Source organism: Sturnira hondurensis, unplaced genomic scaffold (genome assembly GCF_014824575.4).
Source record: "Sturnira hondurensis isolate 20B ecotype Veracruz unplaced genomic scaffold, ASM1482457v3 Scaffold0007865, whole genome shotgun sequence".
NCBI classification, from domain to species: domain Eukaryota; kingdom Metazoa; phylum Chordata; class Mammalia; order Chiroptera; family Phyllostomidae; genus Sturnira; species Sturnira hondurensis.
Genome location: NW_028080496.1, coordinates 3,490,975 through 3,510,624, shown reverse-complemented (window position 1 = coordinate 3,510,624; position 19,650 = coordinate 3,490,975). Strand labels below are relative to the sequence as shown.

The 19,650-nt window shown below is 59.1% G+C and overlaps 2 protein-coding genes across 7 annotated transcripts in view; one reads left to right on the top strand and one right to left on the bottom strand.

Moving 5' to 3' along the window:
• SEMA4B (semaphorin 4B) overlaps positions 1-15,365 on the top strand; it is a 30,980-nt gene extending 15,615 nt beyond the window's left edge. For 3 of the 5 annotated variants that reach the window (XM_037053595.1, XM_037053593.1, XM_037053597.1), the window contains exons 3-15: positions 6,913-7,076; positions 7,255-7,317; positions 8,495-8,593; positions 9,133-9,244; positions 9,438-9,551; positions 9,705-9,856; positions 10,695-10,876; positions 10,959-11,109; positions 11,815-12,025; positions 12,127-12,242; positions 12,426-12,592; positions 14,066-14,151; positions 14,419-15,365. In XM_037053595.1, coding sequence (XP_036909490.1) covers positions 6,913-7,076; positions 7,255-7,317; positions 8,495-8,593; positions 9,133-9,244; positions 9,438-9,551; positions 9,705-9,856; positions 10,695-10,876; positions 10,959-11,109; positions 11,815-12,025; positions 12,127-12,242; positions 12,426-12,592; positions 14,066-14,151; positions 14,419-15,143 — 2,342 coding nt within the window. In that variant the 3' untranslated portion in view covers positions 15,144-15,365. Of the gene's footprint in view, positions 1-3,519; positions 3,654-3,719; positions 3,832-6,912; positions 7,077-7,254; positions 7,318-8,494; positions 8,594-9,132; positions 9,245-9,437; positions 9,552-9,704; positions 9,857-10,694; positions 10,877-10,958; positions 11,110-11,814; positions 12,026-12,126; positions 12,243-12,425; positions 12,593-14,065; positions 14,152-14,418 lie in introns of those variants that run through there. The other 2 variants (XM_037053594.1, XM_037053596.1) reach the window with 2 other exon arrangements.
• A 1,138-nt stretch (positions 15,366-16,503) lies between these two features.
• On the bottom strand, positions 16,504-19,570 carry CIB1 (calcium and integrin binding 1). Of its 2 annotated transcripts, XM_037053606.1 has the most exons (7): positions 19,455-19,570; positions 19,290-19,324; positions 18,152-18,260; positions 17,402-17,552; positions 17,159-17,277; positions 16,994-17,082; positions 16,504-16,765 (listed from the first exon to the last, which is right to left on the bottom strand). In XM_037053606.1, the coding sequence occupies exons 1-7, from the start codon at positions 19,503-19,505 to the stop codon at positions 16,744-16,746; spliced, it is 576 nt and encodes a 191-aa protein (XP_036909501.1). In that variant the 5' UTR covers positions 19,506-19,570; the 3' UTR covers positions 16,504-16,743. The 2 variants fall into 2 exon arrangements, with proteins under 2 accessions (XP_036909501.1, XP_036909503.1); XM_037053608.1 differs by lacking the exons at positions 19,290-19,324; positions 19,455-19,570 and adding an exon at positions 19,217-19,263.
• Between the last annotated feature and the right edge of the window lie 80 nt (positions 19,571-19,650).

Here is a 19,650-nt window from a genome sequence, read left to right as displayed (position 1 = left end):
TGCAGCAGCAGTGTCCCCAGTGAGAGGTAGCGGCTCCTCTTTTCCCGAATAGAAGTGTCCTGCCCCCCTCCCGGCCTGGCGGGGCTGCCAGCATTCGTTCAGTAGACACTGGCAGAGCCCTGGCTGTATGTGGCCCCTCTGCGAGGTGCCAAGACCAACAGGCCTAGGAAGGAGATAGTGTGGACCCATCTCCTTGGGGAGAAGGCCAAGGCGGTTGGAGGCCCCATGGTCCTGCTTTGTTTAGCCTTCTTTTCGTTTGTTTTTTTCTTTCTTCTTAAATATGTTTGTTTATTTTATAGAGACAGAAAGTGGGGAGGGGGAGAGACAGACAGACATGCATTGGTTGCCTCCCACATGTGCCCCAACCAGGGATCAAACCTGCAACCTAGGCATGTGCCGTGACTGGGAATTGAACCCACGACCTTTTGGTGTCTGGGACGATGCTACAACCTGCTGAGCCACCCGGCCAGGGCTCCCACACTTTTCCAGTGCTCCTGGTTCGGCTTGTGTGGAACCCTCTGTGCCCAGAGAACCTCCTCTGCCCGGGGCTGGACCGCTCCCCTCTCCTCCCTGCACTTCGCTGGCTCCGCTCTGCCCTCTGTGTAACCCACGTTCAGCTGGGTGTTGGGATGCAGGAGTCCGACAAAGGTCTAAGCTTGCACAACTTTTGGGGCACACCTGGGTACACCTGCTGGGTCATCCTCCAGACTAGAGAGACAGAGGGTGGCATCGGGCCAGGAGAAAAGGCTGGATTTGGGTTAGGTTGTCGGTCACTCCTTGCTACGTCCCCTTTTTCTTCTTTTTAAGATTTTATTTATTTATTTTTAGAGAGAGGGGAAGAGAAGGAGAAAGAGAGGGAGAGAAACATGTGCGAGATCAATCTGTTGCCTCTTGCATGCCCCCAACTGGGGACCTGGCCTGCAACCCAGGCATGTGCCCTCCTGACTGGGAATCGAACCTGCAGCCTTCCAGTTCGCAGACCAGTGCTCAGTCCATTGAGCCACACCAGCCAGGGCACTATGTCCCCTTCTTGGGGCTTGTGGTGCCCCTCACCCCGTGGGTGCTCAGGATTGGTGGAGAGGGCTCTGAGGTGGCCCTCGCTGGGCAACAGGGTGAGAGGCGCAAACAGGACCCAAGACTCCTGCAGTCCCGGTCAGCCTGTTTTCAGCAGTTCCTCCTGCTGCCCCCGCCCCCCTGCTAGCCCTCCCTGCCTTCGTCCTTGCGTTCTGACCCTCCCGTCCTGGCAGCATGCCCCTGTGTCCAGGGCAGACCGTGGCTCGCACAGGGGGGCTGTCCTGGGACATAAAGGCACCTCCTGCCTTTCCTGAGGCCACAAGCCTGTCTTCTGCTCCTCGCCCTGTGCGGGCTCCCTGGTCACTCTTCAGCCACCGCTCCCACGTGACTGTGTCCACTACAAGGCAGGAAGGAGTCAGTCCTCCAGCTGTCGGGGGACACTGCCATTCTCCTGGAGTGCGTGTCCAGCGCTCAGGGCCTGGGAAGGAGCAGAAGGCTGGGAACAGGTGTGGCTAGGGCTGCCGGGGCCACCAGGCTTCCGTTGTCCAGTCTCCCCCTGCCTGGTCGCTGCAGTTACCCTGTTTCCCAGCTCAGATCCCTGAGAAGTGTTTTGTCCGAGTCAGAGAGCTCGGCCTCCCGAGCCTGTTCCCCTCTGGTCCCTGCACTTGTGGGTCCCTGAGAAGCCCTTCCGGTGGGGTCCACAGGGGGTTTCAGTGGGGACAGCAGACAGCGATGTCTCATTTTACCAGATTCCCATGGAGGGGCCAAGTGAACCCACTCGCTGCCTCTTTTTTGTACCTGTCCCCTCTGCCTGTCCTCTGAGACAGGCCCTCACAGCGAGAGGGAGCAAAGCCCCCAGGAGGGTCCCCCATGTACCAGGAGCTGCCCTTGGCTGTGCGGGTCATTCCATCTGGCACGGGTGAGGAGACCGAGGCTCAGAGAAGCCAAGTCACATTGTCAGGTCACACAGCTAGGAAGACTGGGGGCCAGGCCTCGGGCCGCAGCCGTCTGCTGAGAGAAGCACGTTTTTCCATCCCAGCAGCCACCTCCTGCGTCACCTGTGGAGTGGACAAAACCCCAGCCCACCCCGCGTAATCGGCAGTCCGTCTCTGTCCTTTGGGTCAAGAAATCTGTTGAGGTCACTCCCTGGATGAGACAGGGTCCAGCTGAGGCCCCTGACGGTAGCGCTGTGGTTGGGAATAGGGGCCAAGCCGGCGGCCTCGGTTGGGGATGTGGTGATGCCTGGGAACTGGGGGCAGCGGGGCCACGCTGAAAACCCAGCACCCCCACTCTTCCCAGCTTGGGAAGCACGCCTGCCACCTTACTGGCGGCTCAGTCTGCTTCCCTGAAAATCCCACGTGGTTGTGCCCACGTCACGGCAGCCTTGCCAGGATTACAGGCGGTAATCACTCAAGGTGCTTAGCGAGTGCCACGCACATCCTCAGCACTTGGGGACATGGGGGCCCCAGAGGAGTGTGAGGGAGACGTGCGGTCACCCTTGAGGCTGCTGTGGCAGACCCCTGGAGGACAGGGACCTCCACGAGGCCACGCCCCTTGGCGTCTGGGGTCCTGCAGCCCATCAGTGCCTGGCCCTTGGGGGGGGGGGCTGGGTGAGGCCCAACTCTGGTGAGTGGGAGCTCAGAGGTGGGGACGGCCCTTCTTGGCTGAGAAGCAGGAGGGGGAGGCACATGTAGTATAGATACGGAAGGAGAACGCTGCTTGCTGCGCGGTGGAGGTTGTGGACCCAGAACCGTGTCTCTGTGACACGGGGCGGGGCGGTGGGGAGCAGTGGGAAGTTGAGAGTGCTTAGGCCTAGTGGCCCCACTTTCCTTAGAGGAAGGGGAGGCACCTGTGTGGAGAAAGGTGGACCCTGGGGCCTCAGGAGAGAGGAGGGCTCGTTAGGGAGCCGCTCGAACCCCACCTACCCAGCAGAGGCCGGAGGAGCTGACCTTGGTCCTGGGGGTGGGGGTCAGAGGTCAGGTGCTCAAGGCAGTGGTGGCTCAGGGCAGGTACCTGGTTCGGGCTCTGCTGGCCCGGTGAGCACCAGGGGGTCTGTGAGGGGTGGGGGCCTGGGGGGCTGCTGCTGGCAGGAGCTCCTCACCGGGCGGGACATGGCAGAGTGGGGACCTGCCTAGAACACCAGATGCTACAAGACTGAGCTCCCTCGCCTTCCTGCCACTTTCTTGGCTACCCCAGGGGCGGAGAGGGTGATTTTGGCATGCACCCTGTCTCCCCTGTTGGGGACTCTGCCCTGGTGCTGGTTTGCTGACGGCAGAATGTGCCCGCTGTTTCTGGACCGTCCGGCAGCCCTGCCCTGAGCTTGGGCGGTGAGGAGAGACGATGTGCGTCCAGGTCGCTGGTTGCCTTGGTTAGTCACTGAGTCAGCACCCTGCCCGGGAGGCACCAGCGGGTCCAAGGGTCCAGGGAGGGGGACTCCCGGGGAGCAGGCGCTGCTCCTGAGCCATCTGGGCGGCTTGAGAACTGTCTGGGCCCAGACCCTCTCTGAGACATGGGGATTCCCACAGTGAGGGGACTGCCACCCCGGCTGAGAACCCCGTCCTGGCTCAGACTCCACTGGAAGCTGATGTTTTTCAGCCTCATCCTGCCAGGGCCTGTGCAGGGCGGGCTGTCAGGGACAGGTCAGCTGTGGTGTTGTGTGGGCAGCCACGCAGGAGAGAAAGGTAGGGCGAGGCTCTGAGTCACCTCCCTACGGGCGGGGGATGGGGACAGCGCTGAGCCCTCTTCCGCCCTCTTCCTGTCTTGCTCCAGCTCCTTGCAAGCTTCCAGCTGAGTCACTGGGGAGGCAAGAACCTCTAGGTGAGGCTGGGGGCTGAGTAGATCCTGGGTCACTTCCTGCTGGTACCCTGGGGTCCTGCAGGTACCTCCCACACGCCCAACTTCCTGTGTCCCCTGAGCCCCAGGCCGGAGCCCTGGACAAGCCACCAGCTCGGGCCTGCCAGGGTGGGTGCCAGGGTTTCACCGCACCTGGGAAAGAGGCTCCAATCTCAGACGGCCTGCCTGGCTTTCTCTGTCTTGGACTCACGCGGTGGTCCGGGATGCATGTGGCCACACGAGGCACCCTCTCCCGCGCCTGCCGAGACCAACCCCAAGGTGTGTGCCGGCAGGCAGGGCACCAGCCCCCCCCCCCCCCCCCCCCCCCGTCACCTCTGCACAAAGAGCACCCGGGAGCAGAGCACACACAAGCACAGACAGGCCCTGCGGTGGGGCTCACGCACACGCAGACGGGCGGGCAGGCTGAGGCAGGGCCCGCGCAGACGCCTGTGCTGTGACTCTGGGGGTGACCCCAGGCACTGGCTGATCAGGCAGAGAACACCTCTCACTCCGAGCACCCCCGGGGACCAGGTCACACACGCGGCCCGTGACTGACACCTTCCCGCTGCTCTGCGATTGGCCTGAGACCCTCGTGTGAGCAGCCAGGTGGTGGCTGAGCAGGGGGGACGGGCAGGCTCGGTTTCTCCTCCCTGCCCTGCTCCTAGGCCGTGCTGGCTGGGCTGGATTTTCCTGCAGGGCTCGGGGTTTTGTTTTTGAGTCGCTGAGCGTGTGCCAGACGCCGTGCCAGCGCCAGGGGGGCGGAGGGGCGTGTGGCGTAAGCACTCGGCAGACGTGGCTGATTCTGTGTGTTATTATTTACATGTGTAATCTTGTTTCTTCTCATAACAAGCCCAGGAGGCGTGGTGCTATTATGCCCACTTTACAGATAAGGAAAGTGAGGCCCCAAGATGTTATCCCGCTTGTCCTGGTGGCAGAGACAGGATTTGAATCCAGGGCTCTCTCTGCCTCTAGCGTCTGCACTCCTAATTTGTCTCAGTGGAGAAGCCAGCCCTGGTGAGATCTGCCAGGCAGGGCAGAGCTCGTGGTGGGTGCGGCTTTCAGGACACCATGGCTTTGAGTCGGAGAGGCATGGGATTGGGGGAAGCAGGAGGGAGGGGTGTCCCCAGAATGGAAGGCGCGGTGCGAGGGGCCCTTCGCGCAGCTCTCCAAGGCATTTCTCTCTCTGCGTGACTGCAGGGGTCAGAGGGCGGCCCTTGGGCGTCTGGCTTGTGTGAAGGGCACACGGTGGGCATCCTGGCTGCCCTCAGCCTGCCTGACCCTTGGCAGGTTCCCACTCCCTTCCAGGCCTGAGTGGGGCCGAGCTGCCACCTGGACTTTAGCTTTTATCTCTGACCTTTGGCGTTTCCGTATTATCTGGGCAGATTCCAAGCACAGCTTCCTGCCCGGACACAAGTGCCCTCTGCGGGCAGGTAGGCGTGGGCAAATTCGGACCCACCCTTGCTTTCAGGGAACCGGAGGGAGGGACCGCCATCGCCACCTGCCCTGGACTCAGTGAGTCCCCGTGGGGCTGCTGTGAGGGTCACGTGTGTGTGTGTTATCTCCCATGATACATACGAGAACACCAAAGCCCAGAGAGATGACTCGGTCTCTGCCCTACCGGGGACCCACGTGGCACTTCTCAGAGCATGGTGCTTGGACCTTCTACTCAGGAAGGAGACCTCCTGAGCCAGACTCCCACTGTGGCCTCTTTTTTGCTGTGTGTCTTTGTGTCCATTGCTTAACCTCTCTGAGCTTTGACTTCTTCATTTGTAAAGGGGGAGAACAGCAGTCTCTGCCTCCCAGCGTTGTTGTGGGCATGCAAGGAGTTGGTCTCCACGATGCATTCGGTGCGGTGCCTTCCCCAGTGGGCCTGTGGTGGCGGTGGAGGGCTTTCTCCAGGGTGGCGGTTCTTCCCCGAGGCTGAGCACAGGAGACCAGTGTGTCGGGAAGTTTCTGGTTGGGAGAAGTGGAAGGTGTGTGCTGGAAACGTTTCCGGGGCCTCACGGTGTGTCCACAGGAAGTGCAGAGGAGTTGGGAACTTGAGGCAAAAGACCTAGAGTCCCCTGTGATTCTGGACTTACGGGTGCAAAGAGAGGCCTAAACAGCTCCGACCGCAGCTGCCCTGTATGGTCACTGCGGCAGACTTCGGGCTGTGGACGTCAGGGAGGACCCCCCCCCCCCCCCCCCCCCCCCGTGAATTCCCAATGCAGCCCAGTTCCAACTCTGGACAGTGAGGAGAAGGTGACTTCATTCCCCTTTTCTCTTCGGCCACTGGGAGGCTCAGCGCTAAATGAGTGGGAACCTCTGCCCTGCTTAGGGGACCCTTTTCTTCTTTTTTCGTTTCATTGTTTTCTCCATAGATGTGGTTTTTTTTTCTGCCCTTGACTTTAGTGTTTATATTTCGTTATCTTCTTTCCCTCGTGTTTCCTCACTCTTGTGGAACCGGGCCAGGGGGTATGTAAAATCACTCACTGTGGAGATACATACACGAAGCCGTCTTCACAGCTCTCTGTTGGCGTGTGACCCTTTGCCGCCTCTGCTTCACGAGGCGGTGCTTGTCTGCGTGGTCACCATCCACTGCCGCCTGAGCTTGGGCAGGGTGGCTGCCTTGTGCTTATTTTTCTTTTCATATCAGCTGCATAGAGTTTTCGAAATGAATTCTCTCCAAATCCATTTGCCGCCCAGAGCTCCCCTGGGACTCCAGTGCATGGTTGTGAGTTTATTCCCATTTTCCTCTTTATCCTCTCCTCGTGTCTGTGTGGGCTACGTTCAGGTTTCTGAGGTCAAGGTTCGTAACATGAACATTCTGTTCATTTATTTTTTTTAAAAAATTTACTTCTTTTTAGAGAGAGGAAGGGAGGGAGAGAAACATCATTGTGTGGTGGCTTCTTGGGCGCCCCCTACTGGGGACCTGGCCCACAACCCAGTCATGTGCCCTGGCTGGGAACTGAACCCCTCACCACCCACTGTCTTGCTGACCTACCTTCACTCTGATTGGTCCATCCCAGAGGCTGGGTTTGTGTGGGAGGGGTGGCCCCCAAGTAATGTCCGTCTTCCTCTCCCCAGGCTCCGAAGAGCGGCCATTCCTCAGATTCCAAGCTGAAAAGATCTCCAACTACACGACTCTGCTGCTGAGCAGTGACGGGAAGACCCTCTACGTGGGTGCCCGAGAGGCCCTCTTCGCGCTCAACAGCAGCGCCAGCTTCCTGCCGGGCGGGGGGTACCAGGAGGTGAGAGATGATGCCCGCGGCTGGGTAAGCTGGGTAGCGAGGATGGCCATGCGGAAGGAGGGCGGGAGGACTGACCTCCTGGGCCCGGGCTTGAGGCCCACGGAGAGGGGAACGGAGTGAAGGGGTGGGGACCCTCCACTGCCACGTGCACACTTACCTGCCCCCTCGCCCTCCCCAGCTGCTGTGGAGTGCAGACGCCCAGAGGAAACACCAGTGCAGCTTCAAGGGCAAGGACCCACAGGTGAGCCAGCAGGTGGGATGCAGGGTGGACCTGAACCCAGGACAGCAGCAGCAGATGCCGCCAGCTGTGCTGGGCGGGACCTAGGCTTCTGAGGTGGCCAGACCTGGCTTTGAATCTTGGACAAATAGATGGGCCTCTCTGAGCCTTAGTGTCCCCACCTGTGAAATGGGGCTAATGGTGCCTGTGTCCGCTGACCGACTGTGAGGGACAATTCCATGGGCCGATAGGGGTGAGGCACCTGGCACAAAATAAGTGCGGAATAAGCGCAACCTTCCAGCAGGAGCAGCGATTGGGCGGGGACAGAGCTGTGTCCCTCTGCACATGGCCCTGACGAGGCAGGTCTGACAGATCCTGGGTTTTTTGGGGGGCCTGACCCATGGGGGTGGGTCCGATCCAGCCCAGGTTCTTCTGGAGGACTCCCCACCATTCCCAGAAGCCTCCTGGTCCTGAGTCCAGTGGTGGTGGGGGCGGGGGGAGGGCGGCTGAGGCAAGGGCAAACAAGCACTGGACTTGGAATCAAGTCACAGGTTCAAGTCCTGACCGCCCTAGACTCGTCTCGTATTCCACGCATGTAGTATTTGTTCAGCACTTGCTTTGTGCCCAGGTATTTTTAGGCACTGGAGACCCCACTGTGATAAAGAAGCACGAACAATAGGCAAAAATAGGTGCATTTACAAGGTAGTCAGGTTACACACTTCATTTAAAAAACGGAGGGTGGAGTTGCCTGAGTGAAAGGGGAAGGTCTCGAGGGAGAAGGTTTGGGGGAACTAGCGGAATCTCGCTTGGCGATGCCGTCGGCGGCTGAGGCTGTGTGTGAGTGTGGAGCCAGGGTTCTGGGCTCCAGGCGGTGGCTTCTTCCCCAAGGGGGCTGGGAGGGACCAGCCGTGTTCGTGTTCGCACTGCCTCCTGAAGAGGACTTTCTGACAAGATAGCCTAGAGGAGGTGTTCTCTGCCCTCACTCCAGGCTGAGGAGAGGGCTGCCAGCCACAGTACAAGGGGAGCCCCAAGGTGCCCCTCCAGGGCACATGACACATTGTGGTCCCTGGTTGGCTTCTGCTTCTGAATTCTGCAGGGTCCCCGCCCACACTCCAGGCCTCAGCCCTACCCCTGGCCCTGGGTCTCGGCGGTGCCCCCTGGTGGCTGGCTTGGACCTGACACCCTCTCCCTCTCTCCCCAGCGGGACTGTCAAAACTATATCAAGATCCTCCTGCCACTCAACAGCAGCCACCTGTTCACCTGCGGCACGGGGGCCTTCAGCCCCCTGTGCACCTACATCGTGAGTGCCCTTACCCAGCTCAGCCGGACCGGGAGCCTCCCCACTTCCGATCCCGGGGAATTTTTCTCCTGCACTGACCCCTGATGCAGGGCAGGGCCCAGCGAGGCCCCTCAGTGGCAGTGGGCTCCCAGCTGACCTGCAACTCCACGCCCTGCAGATTCCTCACAGCCCACCTGTACACCCCTCAACACTCTCACACCCACGGGATTCTGCCCCATGCTCACCTTAGCAGAGGCTGTGGGTTGGGCCACCAGCTCGGAGCCAGCCAGACGTGGGTTTGAATCCTGTGGCTGCTCCTTCCTCGCTCCCTCTTTCTGATAAGCTGCATTGCCTCTCTGCCTCCTGGGACAACGAGTGCCCACGGCAGAGGTTGCTGCCAGACAGGGCTCCCCGGGTGCTGGGATGGGGAAGACAGCCCAGCCCACCTGACCTCTCCCCGCGCACCCTCAGAGTTGTTTCTCCCAGCATCCCCCTGCTTCCCCGCTGAGCCCACACATTCTCTGGCATGCCCCCAAGTCCCCTTGTCTGCTCCCCTACAGAACGTGGAGAACTTCACGCTGGCACGGGACCAGGCGGGGAATGTCCTTTTCGAAGACGGCAAGGGCCGTTGTCCCTTTGACCCCAATTTCAAGTCCACGGCCCTCATGGTTGGTGAGTGTTGGGGGCTGGAGGGCTCCGGTGAGGCTCCACGGGTGTGAAATGCAGCTGTGACCTTGGGCTGCCCTTGGCTTCTCCCGTTTCCTGCTCTCCCCTCTGTGCTCCCCAAGTGAGGGGCAGGGCTGGGGTCACTGCAGGTCCCAGCGGGAAGAGGGGGCCGTGCCCCATGGGAATGTCTTCTTGGCAGATGGCGAGCTCTACACTGGAACGGTCAGCAATTTCCAGGGGAATGACCCCGCCATCTCCCGGAGCCAGAGCCGCCGCCCCACCAAGACCGAGAGCTCCCTCAACTGGCTGCAAGGTGAGGCCCTACTGCTGCGCCAGCCGTGGGCAGGCTCTAGAGCCCTGGGGAGGGGCTCTGCCCGTTCGAGGCCTGAGATCAGAGCCTCACCCCTCTGGGATTCCCCCTCTGGGATTCCCGGGCTGACTCTTCACTCCCCTACGGCTCCCACAGACCCGGCATTTGTGGCCTCAGCCTACGTCCCCGAGAGCCTGGGAAGTTTACAAGGGGACGATGACAAGATCTACTTCTTCTTCAGCGAGACCGGCAAGGAGTTTGAGTTCTTTGAGAACACCATTGTGTCCCGTGTTGCCCGCATCTGCAAGGTGAGGGGGGTGGGCCATTCAGAGCCCTGAAAAGGCTCCTCGGGGCCAAGGTCAGGACGCACCAGGAGGCCTGCGTTTCTGTGAGCTTCTCTTGTCCTCTGGGAAGAACGGCGTAGCCAACGGCTTTTCTCTCCCTTTATAAGTCAGAATACCTCTTACTGTTTTCTCTTATGTAAAAAGTGCGAGCTGTGGAACAGAAAATTACGTGCAGATATCCCAAGATAAAGGGGCGGTGTAGCATCGTGATTGAGAGCCTGGGCTCTGGCCCCGAGCTGGAGTTGGTTAGAGCATCGTCCCAGCGCGCCCAGGTCATGGGTTCGATCCCCGAGCAGGGCACATACAAAGAACCACCCAATGAGTGCATCAATAAGTGGAACAGCAAATCGGTGTTTCTCTCTCTCTGCTTTCTACTCCTTCTCTAAAATTAATTCAAAACAAATAAACGAGCGTGGACTCCGGGGCTGGGCTGCGTGCACTCGGTCCCTGCCTGTCCCGTGAGCTTGGGCAAGTCCTGTCCCTGCTCAGCGACAGCTCCCTGGTCTGTGCAGTGGGAACATGAACAAACCTGCCTCCCGCTCGTGTGGGTTAAACTAGTCCCTGTAAACCTTTTAGGCATGTGGCGGGCAACAAACTAAATGTCCACTGTTACGTAGTATTCCTGCTTCCCGGCCCTACAAAGCGACCACTGCGAACATTTTAGGAGGTTTCTTGCTAATCCTTTCTCTTTCACCTGCATTTCACCTTTCTTATATATTTATAAGAAAACTACTTGCAAACAAGAGCTGTGCTGGAAATGCAGCTCTTGCACAAGAAGCCAAGGCCTCTCTCCCTCTCGCAGGGCGACGAGGGCGGTGGGCGGATCCTGCAGCAGCGATGGACATCCTTCCTCAAGGCCCAGCTGCTGTGCTCGCGTCCCGAGGATGGCTTCCCCTTCAACGTGCTGCAGGACGTCTTCACACTGAGCCCCGGCCCCCAGGACTGGCGTGACACCCTGTTCTATGGGGTCTTCACATCCCAATGGTAGGGCCCCGGGACACTGCCGGGGATGGGAGGGTCAAGGGGGAGGCCGGGCTCCTGGGCTCAGCGGCCATTTCTCTCGCAGGCACAGAGGGACCATGGAGGGCTCTGCCGTCTGCGTCTTCTCCATGAGGGACGTGCAGAGGGTCTTCAGCGGCCTCTACAAGGAGGTGAACCGGGAGACGCAGCAGTGGTACACGGTGACCAACCCGGTGCCGACGCCCAGGCCCGGCATGGTGAGGACTGCTTCCTGCATGGCAGCGGGGGGTGGCCGGGAGGACAGGGCGTCTCCCCAGGTTGGGATGACTTGGCTTCTCCAAGTCTGTTTTGAATGTGAGGGCAAAAGTCCTGTCCTGCTTGTCCCCACTGGGACAGATGTGACCGTGACTGTCGGAAGGCCTTCGAACCCTCTAAGGGTGGGCAGCGTGTCCCTTTCACTTCCTGCCCACCTGTGTGACTGTCCCACCCGTGCCTCCTGGGTGGCGGTGACTCCTTATTTAATTTTTGAGTGAGGAGTGTGGCCAGGCTGTGGAGAGGCAGTACGTCCTTCTTTCCTTCCAGCCAATGGGCTCCCCGCAGAGCACACCCGGGGCAGGATATGGGTGCGGGGAGCACGTCTGGGCACGGTTCGGCTGGGGTGTTTATCACCCGCCTCTTCTAGGACACCTGGTCAGAGAAAGGATGCTAAAGCAGCAGCCAGTGTGGTCCTGCTGCTCCCAGCCTGGGGGTGGGGCAGGAAGCAGCACAGCAGGGAAATCTGCCAGCGGGGACCCTTGGGTGCCTGCACCCGGGGCTTTGCCCTCCACGTCGGCCCCTGGGCTATGCAGACCTGCGGCCTCGGAGGGAGGGGCAGACACCCCTGGCTTCCTCTGGGGTAGCCATCCTGGCAGGACCCGCGGGCCCACCCCCACCCCTCACGCTGCTGCCTCCAACTTCTTCAGTGCATCACCAACAGCACCCGGGAGAGAAGGATCAACTCGTCCCTGCAGCTGCCCGACCGCGTGCTGAACTTCCTCAAGGACCACTTCCTGATGGACGGGCAGGTCCGCAGCCACCTGTTACTGCTGCAGCCGCAGGTCCGCTACCAGCGTGTGGCTGTGCACCGTGTCCAAGGCCTGCACGGAACCTATGACGTCCTCTTCCTGGGCACCGGTGAGTGTGGGCGGCAGGGTCGGCGCAGAGGCCCCCGGGGTGTGGCTGTGGGGCGTGGGCAGCAGGCGGTGCCCAGGGCCTGAGCACCGTCCTTGCTCCAGGGGATGGCCGGCTGCACAAGGCTGTGAGCGTGGGCTCCCGAGTGCACGTCATCGAGGAACTGCAGATCTTCGCTCCTGGCCAGCCGGTGCAGAACCTGCTCCTGGACCCCGGCAGGGTAAGCAGGTGGAAGAGGCCAGTCAGCGCACTTGGGGTGCCCCTCTCATGGACAAGTGTCAGAAAGTAGGGTGTCGGGAGGGCATGAGAGGGGGCACTTGGGGAATGGCTCTGACTGGGCACCTGAGCTGGGTGTGGCTGGGGGCGGTCTCCCTGGCTGCCTCTCACGCCAGCATCTGCGCAGGGGCTCTTGTACGCGGCCTCCCACCTGGGCGTGGTCCAGGTTCCTGTGGCCAACTGTGGCCTGTACCTGAGCTGCGGGGACTGCCTCCTGGCCCGGGACCCCTACTGCGCCTGGAGCGGCTCCAGATGCCGGAACCTCAACCTCTACCACCCTGAGGCTGCCTCCAGGTGAGAGCTTTTGAAGGCCCCATCCCGCCTTTCTGTCCCTGTGCCCTTGGCCTCAGACCACCGGCCCCAGGCCCTCTGCAGAGTCACTGCGCAGTTTGTCTTGCCACCACGGTCTTGGTGCAGTGCGATTATGAACTCGCTCCCCTTCTGACTCTCAAAAGTGTTGTAGTCCAGATGGTAAATTGTGTGCCTTCCCCACCCGTAAGGTGGGGGTTGGGGTGGTGCATGATTTGGAAAATTTGGACGCGCTGTGGCTCTGGAAAGCTTGGTGGGAAAGCTGGATTGTCGCGTGAGTGGCTCTAAATCACAGAAAGCGAGGGCTGCGAGACAGTCCACGCACGAAGCCGTTGGAAGGGGTCTTCAACAGAACTTGTCCGAGTTATAAAATGTTCAGGTAGAAAACTTAGAAAATGGGGGGAAGCCCGATCAAAAGATAGCAGCGGCTAATCCCGCCTGGGTGTATATCCTCTTTGGTTGTTCTACATATGTGTGTGTAAAATTAAGTGCATTTTGAGTAGAAACGGGACCTGCCACACTTGTGGTGTGTGTGTCATTGCTGCACGCAGGGGGACAGCTGGTGCCAGTTTTTTTGTTGTTCTTTTAAAAATATTTTATTATTTATGTATCTTTAGGAAGAAGGGAAGAGAAGGAGAAAGAAAGAGAAATATCAATATGCAGTTGCCTCTTGCAGGCTCCCCTACTGGGGATCTGGCCCAAAGTCCCGGCACATGCCCTGACTGGGAATCGAACCGGCAACCCTTTGGTTTAACAGCCCACACTCAGCTCACTGCAGTGGCTGGTACCAGTTTTATACGTCACGAAACTAGATGTGAACGCACACATGTACCCTGGGAGGGATGCCCCCAAAATGCTCCTTGTCATGTCACTGGCTGCTGGGTTGTGGGTGGTTTTTACAGTATTTTAAAATAATTTTTATTGACTGGTTGATTTTTGAGAGAAACATTGATTTATGGTCCCACTTATGTGTTTACTGGTTGACTCTTGTATGTGTGCTGTATGTGCTCTGACCAGGGATCAAACCTGCAACCTTGGTGTATAGGGACAGTGCTCCAACCAACTCAGCTCCCTGGCCAGGGCCTACAGTATTTTTAGCCTTTGTGCTTGGCTGAGTATTTCTGAGTTTTTCTGTGTGCATCAAGAATTACTTTGCTCCTTTATCACACTGTATTAAATGACTCAGTGCGTGTGCACTGCTGTAAACGAGACAAACTATGTACATACAGAGCCAGGTGCCCTTCCACACTCTTTCTGAAGGCTGACTGCTTTCGTAGTTCAGGGAAGCATTATGGTAACTTTTATTTGGAATACTGCGAAGACAGAGGGGCCTGCCTTTGACCCCTGCTCTGGGCCTGGAGGTCCTTGAGCCCTGGGCCCTGGCCCTCAGGGCTGCATCTTGGGTGGGGGTGCAGGCTCACAGGGTCTGGCCTACCGCAGACTCTCTTTGGTCCGCAGGCCGTGGGTCCAGGACATCGAGAGGGCTGATGCCAGCAACCTCTGCAATGTTTCCTCGGTCAAGGCTCGGGTTGCTGTACCAGCAGGTAAGGTGCCTGTCAGAGATTGGAGGGAGGCAGGGGCCAAGTTCCTGAGAAGGTTCCTGAACTCGGGTGCTGGTGGGTGGGTGTAAGTGCTTCTTCTCCCGTCCTTGTCCCTCTGGCCTGCAAGCAAGGTGCTGGGACGTGAGTCACAATTCCCGAGTCCTCGGAGTCATCGTTGAGGCCTGATGGGTGCAACCCAAAGGGAGGTGGGTGAGGTGGGGCTGCGGCGGATGCCGGGCCCTCTCTACCCTGTGCCTCTCCTGCCCACAGACAAGGAGCCCTGTGAGCACGTCAAATTCCAGCCCAATACGGTGAACACCTTGGCCTGCCCACTGCTCTCCAACCTGGCGACGCGGCTCTGGCTGCATAATGATGTCCCTGTCAATGGCTCGAGCTCTGCCTCCTGCCGGGTGCTGCCCACCGGGGACCTGCTGCTGGTGGGCAGCCAGCAGGAGCTGGGGGAGTTCCAGTGCTGGTCTCTGGAGGGAACCTTCCGGCAGCTGGTGGCCAGGTACTGCCCAAAGGTGGAGGGCACCGTGGCAGGCCGGAGTGGAGAAGTGCCTCTCACGTCTCGGGTGAGCGCACCGGTGGGCAAGGCCAGCTGGGGTGCAGTCAAGTCTTACTGGACTGAGTTCCTGGTGATGAGTGTGCTGTTCGTGTTCGCCGTGGTGCTGCTGATTTTATTTGTCCTCTACCGGCATCGGGATGGCATGAAGCTGTTCCTGAAGCAGGGGGAGTGCGCCAGCGTGCACCCCAAGACCCGACCTACGGTGCTGCCACCCGAGACCCGGCCGCTCAACGGTGTGGGTCCTCCGAGCACCCCGCTCGACCACCGAGGCTACCAGGCCCTGTCGGATAACTCTCCGGGCCCCCGGGCCTTCACTGAGTCAGAGAAGAGGCCACTCAGCGTCCATGACAGCTTTGTGGAGGTGTCCCCGGTGTGCCCCCGGCCCCGGGTGCGCCTGGGCTCTGACATTCGGGACTCGGTGGTGTGACAGCTGACCTGTAGAGGAGCCCACCCTGGCTTCAGGGGCCGTGAATGCTCAGAGGGTGCTGGCCAGACTCGTGCCCAGCCCTTGGGGGCAGTGGGGCCCGCCGGCCGTTCAGGCACTGAGGGCTCTCTGACCCAGACAGCTGTGGCCCTGGAACCACTGAAGATGGGCACCTGCCTGGGTGGACAGAACAGTGCTCCTGGTGTATACTGAGCCTTTTGTTTAAAAAAACCATTGAAAATGTGAAATGAGGATGAAACCACACAGAATGCCGCGTACACACAGCTGCTCCGGTTCCACTCCTGGCCTCGTGGGCTCATGGCCTTGTGGGGGCTTTGCGGACCCGTCCGACATGGTGGTTTGAGACAAGAGTTGGGAATCCCTCACCAGCTGGCCTCTTCCAGCCTCTGCCTTATTCTACTGCCATAGACGGCCCCTGTCACGCAGAGTGGGAGCCATATCGGGCTCCGTGGGTCCTGCCTGGCCAGCTGGCCAAGTTGTTACAGCCATCATGCCGTCGCCTCAGGGACCGGAGGACTACACTGGCACTGCAGCCCCGACGGGGCCCTGGACTCGAGCCAGCTCTGCAGCTTCCCGGCCTGTATCAGGCTGTGGCCATGTTGACAGCGGGCAGCGTCGGCTCAGGAGAGTTTATGACGATGTTCACCTTTCCCTCGGAATTCTGGGAAGAGACTATTGCCTGCCTTCCTCCGTCCAGCCTGAAAACCTGGGTGACCCTGTCCCCTCACCCACACCAGCCTCGTCTGAGACCCAGTCCCCCTTTACCCCCAGTTTGCCTGCCTCCACTCTAAGGGATGTCGACACTGCCCAGGACAAGGGCCCCAGTTTTTGTGGCTTTTATATATTTTTTTTAATAAGATGCACTTTATGCTTGTTTTTTTGGTTTTTTAAGTAAAATCTAAAGAACTGAAGTTGAATCACTGGTCTTCCTCTTACAGGACTATTGCTTCTTGAGGCTGGTCTGGTTTCCCGAATTCTGGGGGGGCTCTGTGCCCCTGATTTCCAGGGGCCAGTGGGCCAGAGCCACCTCAGCCCTTACTCTGCTCCGGGGTCAGGGCACAGGCCAGGGTTTTTTGTTTAACTCCTTAAATTTTTTTTTAATTTTAAAAATGCCTGCACAGTAAATAACTTTTTCCTTTGGTAAACAGTTTGGTAAATGCTGACACGTGCAGAAATTCATATAATGACCCCATGGTCAGGATGCAGTGGACTCCACCCCCCACGCTGTTCATCGCCTCATGCGGACTTCCTGCTGGTCCCTGCGTAGAGGCTCGTGCCCAGTGCAACCCAAGTCTCCTAGGAGTCCAGTCTTATACTGGTGTTTCTAGTATCAGATGCAGGGTCAAAATTTCTAAACCTTTATTATTATTGATTAGTAGAAACAAACAGAGCAACGGTGGTGGCAATGAGAAGGGGTGAGGCCCTGACATGGAGGGTCCTTCCCTGCCGGGTACAAGGCTTCACAGCGCCAGCTCGACCAGGCCAGCTTGGCCGGCCCTGGCAACACAGATGTGACCTTGGCCACGGCTCAGCCGTGGAGAAGTTCCACTACAGGGTGCTGGGCAACGGGCTGGGCCTCCTGTCACAGGACGATTTTGAAGGAGCTGAAAAAGAGGAGTGGGTTGGATTTTCTGCTGGAAGAGGAGGGTGAGGACTAAACCCAAACTTACCCACTGCTCCCCTAAGAGCCTTCGGGGGGCGGGGGGGAGGGCGGGCTGCCTCTCACGTCTGTCAGTCCCCTTTGGGGTACTGAGAGGAGTTAGGGCTTTCACTGGCACTGCCCCCATAGTCATATTCCAGACTAAATGCCACAGATGGGACCAGTGTCATACCTGGCAAAGTCTGGTGACCGGGAAATGACGTGCTGGAACTCGGAGAGATTGATGGTCCCATCCCGATCAATGTCGGACTCTTCCAGGATCTGGGAAAGGGGGAGTGTCAGGCCATGGCCAGCCCCACGCTCAGGGCCCCGTCCCCCCTGGGGCCCAGCCACTCACGTTGTCGATGAGCTGCTTCATCTCTGAAGCACTGAGCCGAGTGTCCTCGCCCTCTCCCGTGAGGCAGTTCACGAGCTGGCTCAGGTCCTCTCTGTTCAAGGTTCCGTCATCATCGAAATCTAGAGAGGCAGGCGCAGGGAGCCCAAAAGGACATGGTCAGGATGACATCCCTGTGACCCCTCAGCTCCCCACCAGCACCACACAGAAGTCCCCGCGTGTCTCTGGGCCCCTTCCAGGCCTCACCAAATATGCGGAAGGCATAGTGGGATTTGATGTCTGGTGTGGCCGTGTCACTGAACACGCTGAGGAGGTCCAGGAAGTCCTCAAAACTCAAGCTGTCTCTGGTTGGGGATGTCGAGAAGACCCTGCAGATGCGCTCTTTGAAGGGGTTGGCCTAGGAAGACAGCCTCTGTGAAGGCCGCGGGACGCAGCCCAGATCGTGCTCAAAGCCCCCAGGGAAGTGAAGGGGACAGTTCACAGGACTGACACCAGGAGCCCAGGCCCGTGGGGGACTATGACCAGCACTTTTCGGAAGGCAGGAGGGCCAGTGATCCAGCTGGGGAGGGGGCAGGGATGGCTACTGGGAGTCAGAGGTTAACCCACAGGCAGGCCTAGGGGCAGAGAAGGAAGAGGAAGCCATCCTAAGCAAAAAGAACATCTAATTAAACATTTGCTGTGTTACATGAGCTAGGCCAGGCCTTCCAGGTAGAAATTTTCACAGCAGCCCTATGGAGAAGCAATCAGCCTCTGGACAGGGTCTGTCAAACTTCAAGGTAATCCAATGCTTCTTAAAGGACAAAACTCCTTTTGAAACTCTAGGTTGTGTTTCTAGAATCCCAATCTGAAAAACACTGCTCTAGCTAATGCCACTGGGTGATACAGATAAAGCCCTTGACCCCCAGGAAGTTAGGGCTAAACAGAGGAAAGGCCAGAATGGGAGCGGTGACTGCATGATCGCAGGAGAACAGCAGAGGGAGGGTGGGGAACTGGCACCTTGAGCTCTGGAAGGCTGAAGATCTGCTCCAAGGACACTCGGGCCTGCAGGGACCCCTCCTGGCTCCGGTACTCCTGGGGAAGCAGCTCACAGAACCGCCTGTGGGCTCTGAAAGAAGGAGGGGAGCCCATCGGCCCACCTGCCCGTGTATGTGTGTGTGTGTGTGTGTGTGTGTGTGTGTGTTGCACCCCCCCACTCCCTGCCGGGAGGCATCTTATGCACCAGGTGAGTGGCTGAGCCAAGTACAGAGAATTTCTGAGTCATCAGGCTTGATAAGCCAAAGGGAGATAGGTCACAAGACAGTACAGGCTGGAAGTCTGTTCTAGCAATAGGTTATTTACTGAGGGCCTACTGTGTGCTGGACACCGGTTCTAGAGCCCCCTGAGGGGTGGAAAGGTTGGGGAAGGAGCCAGAAGTTGGCTCAGAAGAAAAGGGAGAAATAAGCAAAACTCCAGGGATCCCCTGGTCCTCAAGGCCTCCCTCTTTAACAGCTACTCTGAACTATCTCAGCCGTAGCACCACCTACCCGCCACCGGATTTCTTTAGCCGAAGGAAGCCCTGGCCACATAAAACTGCCAAACGGCTAGGAAGGGAGTTCAGCCCTAGTTCAATTTCTCTCCTAGAGTGTAGTGTTAGGCAAGACACCAGATTTCTCTGGACTGTTTCATTGTCCCCGTACCTCCTCCAGGAGAATTAAATGAGGTAACGTAGGGTAATTTAGCACCGTCCCGGGCGCAGCGTTAAGTGCTCAATAAGCGTTAACGGTTCCTGTATTATTCACGTGAAGTTGGGAGAAGGAGCCATGCTCCCCAAGGCTTGTCTGCAGAGCCGCAGCAACCCCCGCCGGACTGGGGCTGGAGGTTCGCTTATGCAGAAGCCAGCGGAGCACAGGGCCAAAAAGCGCCCCTTTGGCCGGAGGCTGTACAGCTGGGTCCCCGACACCGGCGGAGAGGGTGTGCAGGCCGCAAGGCTCAGCCTCGGGCTCGGGGAGCTGGGCTCCAGTTCCGGCTCAGTCGCCGACCTCAGACGGGCCCCTCTTGCTCCCTCTGGGTGGCCTCAGTTGCCCCGTCGGTAAGAAAGAGCCCCCCGAAGCCATCTCTAGAGGATCCCGGAGGCGAGGTTCGAGACAACACTTACAGGAGGATTTCCTGCTTGGTCAGGAACGTCAAGTCCTGGAAGGCGGAACAGGACTCGGAGTCAGCGGGCTGCCCAGAGGCCCCGCCCGCCCTGCCGCCGGCACCGGGTTGCCGCTCCCGGCGCAGGCTCGTGCGCAAGCTCCCCGGGGCCCGGTGTCTCGCGCACCTGGTATTCGGCCAGCAGCTCTTTGGAAAGACGGCTGCCCGAGCTCCCCATCGCCGCGACTCGCGCAGAGTTCCGCTAACTCGTCTCCGGACGCCGGCAACTTTCTCACTTCCGCCCTCCTGCCGCGTCAACGTCCCGTCCCCTCAGCAACCGCTTGTGGAGCCACCGCCCCTGGACGTGCCCCCTCCTTGAAGCT

What these genes read in the sequence shown, in the direction of transcription:
- CIB1 (XM_037053606.1), bottom strand. Translation starts at nt 19,505, where the DNA reads ATGGGGAGCTCGGGCAGCCGTCTTTCCAAAGAGCTGCTGGCCGAATAC. An exon ending in AGCTGCTGGCCGAATACCAG is followed by an intron (nt 19,325 to 19,454) that starts GTGCGCGAGACA and finishes TCCGCCTTCCAG; the next exon opens with GACTTGACGTTCCTGACCAA. An exon ending in TGAAGCAGCTCATCGACAAC is followed by an intron (nt 17,083 to 17,158) that starts GTGAGTGGCTGG and finishes CCCCTTTCCCAG; the next exon opens with ATCCTGGAAGAGTCCGACAT.